The 12,349-nt window shown below is 35.2% G+C and overlaps 1 protein-coding gene across 2 annotated transcripts in view; it reads right to left on the bottom strand.

Moving 5' to 3' along the window:
• The window catches only part of EML5 (EMAP like 5), a 198,622-nt gene that overhangs the window by 128,381 nt on the left and 57,892 nt on the right, over positions 1–12,349 (bottom strand). For both annotated transcript variants that reach the window (XM_023205396.1, XM_026455498.1), the window contains exons 3-7: positions 10,815–10,913; positions 8,661–8,729; positions 5,026–5,211; positions 3,487–3,622; positions 879–1,080 (exon numbers count right to left, since the gene is read on the bottom strand). In XM_023205396.1, the coding sequence (XP_023061164.1) occupies positions 879–1,080; positions 3,487–3,622; positions 5,026–5,211; positions 8,661–8,729; positions 10,815–10,913 (692 nt within the window). The remainder of the gene's footprint in view (positions 1–878; positions 1,081–3,486; positions 3,623–5,025; positions 5,212–8,660; positions 8,730–10,814; positions 10,914–12,349) is intronic.

Here is a 12,349-nt window from a genome sequence, read left to right as displayed (position 1 = left end):
TTTTCAAAATATAACAAGGTATCATTTTTCACCTTTTGGGATTATAATTAGTTCTGTTAAGGGTGTGAGAAAACAGGCACTGGCAATATATTCACGATAGGTGTATAAATTGTTGCTGCTTCTATGTAAGGCCTTATCTATCAAAATTTAAAATACGCACATCCTTTGATTACTGCTAAACATTTATCAGAGATATTCACACATGTACAAAATGACAAATGTATAATGATGTTCATTGCAAGCCCTGTATTTATAAAATACACAAAACTGGAGGAAACTAATCTTCCATCAATAATGGATTAGTTGAATAAATTATAGTATAACCATGCAGTGAATTATTATATTCCTGTTAAACAGAAGGAAGTAGTTCTGTACATTCTGATATGGAACAAACTCTATTATCATATATTTATAAGAGAAAAAATATTACTAATAATTCTATTAATTTTCAGTACTTACTACTTATGTTCATTTGTTATACCATGAGCTAATAAAGTTTTAATCGGAGTATTTGAAGCTTTCTTTTTTTTTTTTGAGACAGAGTCTCACTCTGTTGCCAGGCTGGAATGCAGCGGCACGATCTCGGTGCACTGCAACCTCTGCCTCCTGGGTTCAAGTGATTCTCCTGCCTCAGCCTCCCGAGTAGCTGGGATTACAGGCACCCACCACCATGCCCAGCTAATTTTTGTATTTTTAGTAGAAATGGGGTTTCACCATGTTGGCCAGGATGGTCTCAATCTCTTGACCTTGTGATCCACCTGCCTTGGCCTCCCAAAGTGCTGGGATTACAGGCATGAGCCACTGTGACTGGCCATGTTTTCTTTATGTTTCTCTAAGGATACATCCCAGCCTATGGAATTACTTTATAATTTGCTTACCTGACTGAACGATCATCACTTCCGGTCACAGCCAAAGGTTTAGTAGGATGGACAGCAAGTGCCCAAAGTTCACCTTCACAATGCCCTTGCATAATTAGAAAAGGTTTATTTCTTTCTTGCACCACAATTTCAAAAATTTCACTGTCCTGTGTTCCAACTAGAATGTGGTCACCTCGCCAACACACACTCCTTACAGACAAACCTAGTAAAAAGTAAACTGTATTTAATATATAATGCTGTAATAATGATAGCAGCAGGAGGCAGACAAATCCCTACGCAGATAGGGGCAAGTCCCGGTGAAATCCAACCTTCAAACCTAAGACAGTTTAAAGCCTGAAAGCCAAGCTACAGGTCTTGGATAAATCCACAGACCAACTGAGAACGTCTCTTTCCATTTGGCGCACTTTCCTCTGATTGATCCCCACCTTTCACCTACTTTACACATATTTACCCTTCCCTAATTGGTTTTCTATAGTGTTGTGCCCATCTTTGAGTGATGCCTTTTTAAAGCCTTTTTTGCATACTCACAAACCCATCAGCATGCAATCGCTCATTCTGAGCCCATAAAAGCTCCAGACTCAGCCATATTTGGGGACTGCCCACCTTTGGGTGGGGGGTTGGGGGCGGGGGAGACTACCTGACTTCAGCCCATCTCGGGTACCCTCTCCACTGAGAGCTGTTTTGTCACTCAGTAAAACTCTTTGCCTTGTTCACTTGCCAGCTGTCAGTATAACCTCTTTCTTCTTGGATATGGGACAAGAACTTGGAACTCACCCAACAGTGAGTACAGACAGAGCTGTAGACCTATAGCATTCCCCTCCTACTCAACAAGCAACAGGAGAGGGAGCCACTGGGCACCACATGCCCCGTTTATTGGGCAGGACCGAAAGAGCTATTAACATGCTGTAACACCTGCTTTGGGGCTTCAGGGTTGCTGTCCCAAGTTTTTTAGATGCCACCACATTCCCTTCATCCAGACACCAACGCCCAAGGCAGAAGCATACCCGCTTTGGGGCTTCAGGGTTGCTGGAGTCCCCAAGTTTTTTAGGTGCCACCACATTCCCTTCATCCAGACACCAACGCCCAAGGCAGAAGCAGGTACAGCACACCCGGCCCAGCCACGGGCTGAGCACAGATCCTGCAGCAAGTGTGGGATCCAGCCAGAGTGCAAGCCAAGCGCAGCCTGTCAGGCCAAGTGGGCAGGGTACCTCCTGGCGAGCCTGGAGCCTAGTGCAGCCCTGGACAGGGGCATTGCCAGCCATGAAGGTCTCCAGCTGGCAAGGTGGCACCCAAAATATCCTGTGTCAATAATTCCAATCTTCCTAAATTGAAGTTAATTTTGTACCTTTTATATCTTAGATGTGAGACAGAAGAAAATATGTAAGTCCTTGATCTATATTCACATTTTCTTCAACTGTCCATGTTGTTTTCTACATGAAATATTTCTGTCTTTTTATGTACCTAGTTCCTACCCAGCCTTCAGACATGTACTCTTCTTCCTTCTCCCTTGTAGACAACTCTAGCCATGTCTATTTGCTCAGCCAGTCTTACAACACTTCAGTCTGCATTGATCAATAAGTACTCAATTAGTAAATTACCTTTATAGAATTGTATTCTTTTTCTTTTAATAATCTGACTTTCTACTTGTCTATATTTCATTTCTTTGATACACTCATAAAATCATTAAAAAGAGAGAATTTCACTTTTTCTGCATACTCCTCAATGTCTGTTGTAATCTTAGGAAAGCTACTGTGTTTTTCATTTTTCCCATGTGTGTTACATGGCCAATATAAAGACACCATATACCTCACAATGTCCTTATGAGGATCAGATAAGAAAAACTCTCAAATTATTTTGTAAGCTTTAAAGCACAATGTTTAGCAAAACTAATGAAAATAGAATAACAGTTAATGTTTACATGCTTATTATGTGTTATCCTTATAAACATTTTAGAAATATCAATTCATTTGATCCTATATCCTAAATAATATATTTATTCTTATTCGCATTTACAGTGAGGGTAAATTACCAGCCCAAGGTCACACAACTTGTAGGTGACTGGAATATGGTTTAAACACAAACCTGTGGGTAGTTTTTATAGTAAAAGGTCCTGTTTTATTACATCAAATTTTTTTTAATCCCCAAAAGAAAAAATTCTCCCAATTGCTGACAAATTTGGATGAAGGAAAAATACATCTATCCACATTTAAATCATCCTGAACAAAAGTTCTCCAACCCTCAACATTTACCCCCAACTATTTATTTAGAATAGTTTATTTGTCAAATAGTTATAGTTAGCATTCTAATAGTAAAATACTTTCAAAATCCAAAGATACCTAAGTGAGTACCTCTCACATCTCTCTATAGGTCCCATTATAATACACATTAGACTTATGAAAGAATTTTTCTCCTAACAATGAACCTAAACTCTTTACAGGCAAAATTTCTCCTTAATAGAAGAATTTCAATCAAATGCATACAGGATAAAGAGGCAAATATGAGTCTTATTTATATTTACAAAACTTACATTGATACTTACTGAAAGAAAGAGATAATCTTTGGGAAGTTTAGAGTTTGCCTAGTAATAAGACATTTGTTTTGTTATTACCTTTGTATCCCTGGTCTGTTTCCCTGAGATCAATCACAGTAATTGGTTTAAAAGTTAAATCCCAAAGACGAATACAACCATCTCTTCCACCAGTAGCAAAGCCTTCTTCACAAGCATTCATGCTAAAAATTCCTGCCTAGAAGAGGAAATACAATAAATTAACAAAAAATGTTTTTTAAGAACATCTACTATATGAAGGTAGAAACCCTTTTAAACCAATATAACAATATTTTGGTAGGATATAAGAATAAACAAATACATCAGAAAATACAAAATAAAACCTAGAAGTAAGTCCACAGGAACTTAATACAGTTGCCCCTTGTGGATTTGAACTACACGGGCTCACTTATATGGATTTTTTTCAATAAATACTGTCAGCTCTGAATCCACAGTTCCACATCAGCAATGAAACCCAGATCAAAATACAACCTCTGTGAGATGCAAAACCCACAGATAGGGAGGGCTTTACATATGCAGGTTTCCCAGGGCAAGACTTCAGTATGTGCAGATTTTGGTATCTGTGGTCCTGGAGCCAATCCCCGCAAAATATCAAGGCATGACTATATATAACCAAGGTGGTATTTAATTATATGGATATAATGTAAAAGAAAATAAATTTAAACCCTATGCCACATGTAAAAATGAATTATAGATGAACATAAAATATAACCATTTATAACTAAATATAAAAAATAAAAATATTAGAAAAAGTCAGAATAACATTTAGGTAACTTTGGGCTGTGAGAGACTTTTCTATGCATGGCAGATCACCCACGAGTTTTAAATTTGTTCATATCAGAAAAGATATAATAAGCAAAGACAAACAGATTGGAGAAATATTTACAACACGTATGACTGTCAAAAGACTAATAACCCTAATATTCAAATGAATAAAGAAAATAAAAACAATTCAACAACAACAACAAATTTAAAAAGTAAAAAAGCAAAGGGTAGGAAAACCCAATTAATAGAAATGTAACGCACTGAGGACTTTTCTACATGAAGATCTTGCTGTTAACAACGTGGTGGCTTTGTGCTATCCAGCTCCCTTTACTTTGTAAGGTGGACCCAACTGCTAAAAAGCTCAAATCAAAAAACACTAAACAGTTTAAACAGCAGATTTCTTTTTCAGTTTAGTAAGTTATTTACACAAAAATTTAATCGCCTCTGGTAAATTAGCCTCAAGAGCACTAGCTTTATTCTGGTGTGGTTAATCTAGAATACTTTTAGATTGAAGTTAACAAGCCTTTTTTCAACACTATTCTTCAGAAAGACACCACACTAAAGCAATAGCTTTAACAAGATACTAACTATACTAATGTAATAAATGTCAATGAGTCTAACTGATTTCTTCATTGAAATCTTGAAAACAAATAGATAATTCAGTTAGAAAAGCATTTTTCAAGCAACCAAACTGACTAGAAACAATATACTGTATTATGCAGTCTGTCATTCTAAGACAAGGTTAAGTAATATGTCATTCTAAGACAAGGTTAAGCAATACACATTAAAGTATTTAAAATACTTAAATATACTTACAGCATGGGCGCCTTGTATCGTTCGTATAAGATTGATTCCTTTCCAGACATATATATCCCCATTGAGTGCACCAGAATATGTTAATTCATCCCTTGCACAGGCTAGGCACAGTATTGTCTGAAGGTCACCCGTCTTACCAAAGACACCTCGTTTTGGGGTCAGAGCATTTCCACATAAACTCCAGAACTAAAAGGTATACAGTATAATCAAATTACCAAAGAATTCTTACAAAATAAAGTAAAACATTCCCAATACTTTGATGCTATATTAGAGCAGTGAGCTACAAATTAACTAAGAAATTGCCTTATGATAAAATAGCATTCAACGTTCAGATTCTCATCCTAGTGTTGTCAAAAGCTATGTTATAGCATAGCTATAGTCACTGGTTTCAATTCTTATCTGTAAGAATAAGGGGTTTGAATCAGATTATTTTTAAAATATGCTATGCTTTCCTTAGGTTTCTGAAAACAAATCTACATAAAACTTAGATTAAGCCAGGCACAGTGGCTCATGCCTGTAATCCCAGCACTTTGGGAGGCAAGATAGGCCAATCAGCTGAGGTCAGGAGTTCAAGACCAACCTGGCCAACATGACTAAGTCCCATCTCTACTAAAAATACAAAAATTATCCAGGTATGGTGGCGCATGCCTGTAATCCCAGCTACTCGGGAGGTTGGGGCACAAGAATCACTTGAACTCAGGAGGCAGAGTGGTTGCAGTGAGCCGAGAGTGCATGACTGCGCTCCAGCCTGGGCGCAGAGCGAGACTCTGTCTCAAGAAAAAAAAAAATGTAAGTTAAAAAGTTGGGAACGGGCTAGCAATGAAAATGAAGATAAGTCATCACAGACTAAGAAGAAAAAGGACCAAATCTAATGTTCTCTCTCTGATAGAAACATTAAAGATAGGAAAAAAGGAGTATGCTACAGCTTATTGTAGGTGTAATATTTGATATTTTCAAAGTTGAGCAATTGCTTTGCTTGTAAAGTTTAAAAAAATAAGATAGATGTCCATGGGGAATGATTTGTTCATTCTTGGGAGAAAATAAGAAGTTAAACATGAATCTTCATTACCAGGGGTTTTGTTCTATTAGGTGGATTTAGGTAAATTTTATAGTTCAAGGAGAGAAATTTAAAGAAAAAGGAGTTGGGGGGAAGTGGGCACAGTGGCAAATGCCTGTAGTCTTAGCAACTTGGGAGGCTGAGGTGGGAGGATAATTTGAGGCCAGAAGTTTGAGGCTACAGTGAGCTATAAATCACGCCTGTGAATAGCTACTGCACACCAGCATGGGCCACATGATAGGATCCCATCTCTAAAAAATAAACCAAAAAAATGGGACAGGACAGAGATATATACATTAAATAGTTCTGCATGAAGAAATTAGGCCCAAAGAATAAATTCAACTTTGTAATAAGTAATTAACATTTAAATTAACATAATTTATTATCATACATTCTTATTTTAAAATTTGAAGCCTCAAAGCACTAAAAATTATGATCATTATCTATTCAAAGATCTAATAAGTACTTTAATTAATGAAACTTTATAATTTTTAAACTTAAAATCTCCAGAATTTCTGTGTATATAAGTGGCTTGTTCTCTTTCAGTATGTCCTAATTTGAATCCATTATTTTCTTCTAGATCAGTGATTTCCAATGTTAGCTTCACATTAGAATCACCTAGGGAAATTATAAAATGGGATGCCTGGACTCCCACTTGAGATCAACTGGGACAGAATCTCTGAAGTATGAAGCCCAGGTACCAAATGATTTTGATGCTCAGCAAGGGTTAAGAACTATTGTTCTAGAATCCAAATCAATATTGTCCAATAGAACTGCCCAATAGTGATGATGAAAATATTACTTACACACACACACACACGCTTTCCAATACAGTAACCACTAGATACATAAGCATATGAAATGTACTGCTAGGGTGACTGAGGAAATGAATTTTAAATTTCATTTAACTAATTTATTTTTAAATAGCTACGTATGGTTGGACAGTGAAGTTCTAGATCATCTCTGGGAATTAATTTCCTCACATGTATTGCCTGCAAAGAGAACTATGTTACTATTCATTTCTTCTAGCAAAGGAAAAGAAATGTAACTCAGTATAAAAATATAGTTTATTTAGTTTGAGAAGATGAGCTTTTTATAAAAACCTGAAAATGGAGCCTTTAGCTTTACTTATAATATAAAATAGTAAGATCTCTTTATTCATAATTTGCCAATCAATTATTAAGCACTTAATATATATCAAGTACCATATCAAACATACTGTCCATCAAAGATGAACAAGACAAAAATCTCTACTTTCACAGTGCTTATATCATGTGCCTTAAAGCCCAGCATACAGCCTTTTTGGTATTCAATATTTGTCAAAAAATAAATATTTACTACTATCCATCAATCAAATCAATACCAGAATAACAAATCCAGAATTGCAGCAGCAGTGAAAGATGCACTGGAGAAAACGTGGATGGCGTTAAGCACATTGAAATAAAGAATGTGAACACAGAACCTTAATTCACTAGGAATTAACTGTTATCAGAAACTGTTACATCAGACAGTGGAAGTAAAGCAAGTTATTTCCAATTTGTTCCAATGATTTAAAAGTAAGTATAAACATAATAAAGAATATCACCACTGACTTTACAGGCTTCAAAATCTGAGCTGTAATTATAAAACAAAACCCAGAGCTTTCATAAGCAAAGTAAATAGTGGCTATCAAGGCTGACAGAGGGACAAGGAGAAATTTGTTAAAGGATACAAAATTATAACTAGGAGGAATAAGTTCTACTACTCTATACCACTGTAGAATGACTATAGGTAATATGAATATACAGTTTCAAATAGCTAGAAGGAGGATATCAAATGGTCCTAAAACAAGGAAATAGCAAATGTTTGGGATGAGAGCTAATTACCCTAATCTGATCACCATACATTTTTATGTATCAAAACATCACTATGTACCCATGAATGTGTACTATTATTTGTCAAATAAAAAAAAATATTTTAAAGGCTGAGGTCAAATCAGGGAGCGAACATAGAAAAAGGAAAAGCAACACTTTCAGAAAGCGGACCATGTGTTAGGCACTATGACAAGCACTTGAATATATACTGCCGCCTTATTTAATCATCAATTCTTTGAGGATGGTAACAGCAGTCACAGTTTTAAAATGTGAAGAAAAAAAAAAAGCTCGAAGAGGTTAAATAACTCACACAAGGTTAAACAGCTAATAAATGGCAAAGCCAGGTCTACTTATGTTGCTTCTCCCACACCATTCTATCTATGTAAATGAAAAACTCTTCATTTGTTTCCTATTCTCAACATTGTACTTTGTAAGTGAAACATGAAGAAACAGGATGGACACAGTAAATCCTGCCTCACTGGATAACAAATTTCTTTATGGAATGTGGCTTATTAATCTCCTATTCATATCTAAATCGCTTACAATAATTCAAAGCAAATAATATATATATTTGTTTGATTGAACATAAGAACAATAAAAACATTGCCATTTTAAAAGTAAGTATTGTCAAAATTCTGAAAGTAGTCTAAATTGTTAACAGTGAGATATATAGTTAGCAGCAGAGAACTAAACGTGACTATGATAAAACAAGACCCTTCTAGTACCTTGATATGTTTTACACCACAGCTGACAAGTTTATTTGGCTGGTACAAATCCCAAGAAATATCAAATATCTGTAAACAAATCAGATTCATGATTAAAATACTTATTTCCAGAATCATTTAAAAATCCTGTCCAAAAGACCAAATGGCCCAAACTCCTAACCATAAAATAAAATTACTCAATAAGTAATAATCAGAATCCCACACTTTAAAATCTTATGAGAAATAAAGCAAATTTGAAACTGATAAGAAATAAAAAGTATTTCTTAGTTTCTATGAACTTCAAACACTATTGGAGTAAAACTGAACACCTCCGTTTATTTTTAATTTTTTAAAAAGATTGGCCCATAAATAACAAGAATGGTTCAACAGAATTAGGGCATGAAGGGAGGTGCTTGCATAATTTCTACAGAAAAGAGTGGAACATGACACTCATACAGCCTAGAAGTAAGAAACATCTTTATAGCTTTCTATCACTCAGAACTATTTACATAAAGAATCCAAACATTGATTTTATAGTAATTTTTTTTCAGTGTTTCAAGGTCAAAGTTAACTTATATTTAAATTTTGGGGAGTCTCCAGACTTCATTATTTTCTAAAATTCCATAAATTCTAAACACATGCAAAACATTGTGTTACAAAAGCAAACAAGCAAAAACCCAGGTGAAATAAAATACGAATTAGAAACGTAATTAAACAAATGATGAAAGAAAAACTAACATTTAAAAAATAATTCATTTATTCTGCTTTCTGGTAGTCTTCATGTTTCTTTGACACCTTATCAACCTACCTCTAAAAGGTTTACATTTTTGGTATACTAAAATGTACACTTTACATTTTGGTATATTCTAAAAATTTACAAAAGTGATGCTCTTTAGTGATAATGAAGAAATAATACATATTTAAGTTAATATTTAACAACTCACCATAATACAGATTATATGAAAAACATATCAATGCAACTTTGAAATATTCAACCACAATAATACTTTCAAAAACTCCACTGACAATGTCATATTTTATAATAATGAGTCTATGTATTAAATTCCCAATAGTCATGTTCAAAATGCTTTGATCTAAGCAGGGAAGAACATGCCAGCTGTCTAATAAAATATATATAACATCTTAATAATGGCTTAAATTGTGTGTTTGTGTGTGTGTGTGTGTGTGTGTAACAGGCCTCTCTGAGCAGCTACTAAAAACCAAATGTATTCTCCAAAATGCGAATATACACAAAATTTTCTACCCAACTTTTAGAGTCATAAATTCCCACCAAACAGAATCATTGGCCATACCTCTGTGCTGGTTCAGGTTAGGATTTTACTACACATACATACACACAAATTAGATACTTTTAGGAGTTTACAACTTTTTTGATCTACATCCATAAAAATAGTATAACATTTCATTAAAAGCTGGCTATGATGTATTGTTTATATACAACTTGGAATGAGGAATATATATTCTAACAAGTTGTCAGTTAAAAATATTAGGTCTCTAAAAAATGTAATAGTAATATGCAATTTTAAATCCATACAAGCAACATCATTTTTCACCTTAACTATAATACATATGTAACAAATTAGTGGTAAACCAAACTAAACAGACCCTAGGCTCAAAACATTCAACTTTTAAATTGAGATTTGAATAATGGGTGCCTCCATATGTCAAACCCATCAAACTTCACACATTAAATATGTGCATCCCTATGTATATCAACTATATTTCAATAAAACTGTTTTAAAAAATGGAAAGAAATACATCGCTTTTACTGAAGCAAACACTGGGTTAAAAGTCTTATGCCTAAAGTAGATGATGGGTTGATGAATACAGCAAACCTCCATGGCACGTGCATACCTATGTAACAAACATGCACATTCTGCACATGTAACCCAGAACTTAAAAGTATAATAAAAAAAAGAAAAAAGTGTTATGCCAATGCTATACATATCGAATGATGTTTCCAAGTCCTACAATACATATGTATTCTAAGACTTTAAGAGTTTTTACATCTGTACAATTATTTACCAACTGCAAAATTTTAATTACATATGACCAATCTGGCAATAACAAAATACAGAAGAATAAAATCCCCTGAAGTCTCCTCTGGTCTTTCCCTTCCAGTACTCATTAGAAATCTCAAAAGAGAATACTTACTCTATCTGTATGACCAGGAGCCATAGACAACATTTTTCCCCTTTTCCAGTCCCAAACACAAACTGCATTCTTTGAATCCAGTCCAACTGAAACCAAGCGCTGAATTATGTCCACGAAGTCCAGGAAGGAATAAAAAGGCAAACAAATCAAAGAGAAACCAAATTATAAATAGCAAATAAATTATACTCATGGGTTTTTATAAGCACAAAACATACACATCTATATTTACCTCATAAAGGCTGAACGTATTTCACCCTGTTAGTGTTTCCACATATGTATAGATCTTCACATTATGAAACAGAACAGAGACTTCCATTTCTAACAGTAGGATTGACAAAATATCCTAAATATACCTCCTACCAAAAACTAAAAATACTAGATAAAATGTAAAATCATCTTTTTAAATGGACTGTTGAGCTGTCGAAGAATTAAGAAATCTCAGAACAAAACCAAAGTGATTTCCAGTGGGAAACCTGGAGGGTGAGAAAACACCTACACCTACTGGACTCTAAAGGCACCAGGTGAATAGTTGTACCCCTGATTTCTGTGCTGTGGCCTGAGGAAGAATAGGAGACAAAGTCTAGGGTCTACCTAAGGTGGGGATCTGAATTGCAGATTGCCTCTGATTACACCAGTAAACCTCTCAGAAACAACAAATAACCCCTTCCTAAAGAAGGGGAGGCAACTCTTGAAGAGGGAGAAACAGCTCCCTGAACATTTGTAACCACAAGCAGCCTTCACATGGTTGCTGGCCTAAATTCACATTAAACATGAATCCTTCAACTAGGAAATTTAATTCAAACTAGTCTTCAGGGTTGGTTGTGTCTTCAAGCAACTACAACAACGTGGCCCAAGCAAATATAAATCCTAAATGAAGTACCGCAACTTTGATCCATCCCCCAAAGATTTCCTACAGGTTAACAATTCAATGAAAATAAGCTACAAAAAAAAAAAAAAAAAAAAAAAAAAAGGCCAGGTACAGTGGCTCACACTATAATCCCAGTACTTTGGAAGGCCGAGGCAGGCGGACTGCTTAAGGCCAGGAGATTGAGACCAGCCTGGGCAACATGTTGAAACTCCGTCTCTACTAAAATTACAAAGATTAGCCAGGTGTGGTGACATCCGCCTATAATTCCATCTACTCAGGAGGCTGAGGCAGAGGAATCACTCCAACCCAGGAGGTCGCTCTACTGCACTCTAGCCTGGGAGACACAGCGAGACTCCGTCTCAAAAAATAAGAAGCAGCAGCAGCTAAAAAAATAAACAAACCACCCCACCCACCCACACAGACACAACAAAATAAGAAACCATGAGTGAGAATGGGCAAGTCACAACAAACAGCAAAGTCGACCTTGCAAAAAAATCAGATATGGAATTATTAGATAAATAACATAAAATAAGCTTAATGTGAGTAATAAAATTAAGGATTCAAAATATCTGTATATGAGCAAAGAATATGAGACTATAAAAAGTACCCAAGGAGACTTGAAGAAGCACACGGAACTTCCAGAAACAAAAAATCAAGTAAGTTAAAA

Source organism: Piliocolobus tephrosceles, chromosome 6, assembly GCF_002776525.5.
Source record: "Piliocolobus tephrosceles isolate RC106 chromosome 6, ASM277652v3, whole genome shotgun sequence".
Classification (NCBI taxonomy): domain Eukaryota; kingdom Metazoa; phylum Chordata; class Mammalia; order Primates; family Cercopithecidae; genus Piliocolobus; species Piliocolobus tephrosceles.
This window is presented reverse-complemented; position numbering and strand designations above follow the sequence as displayed.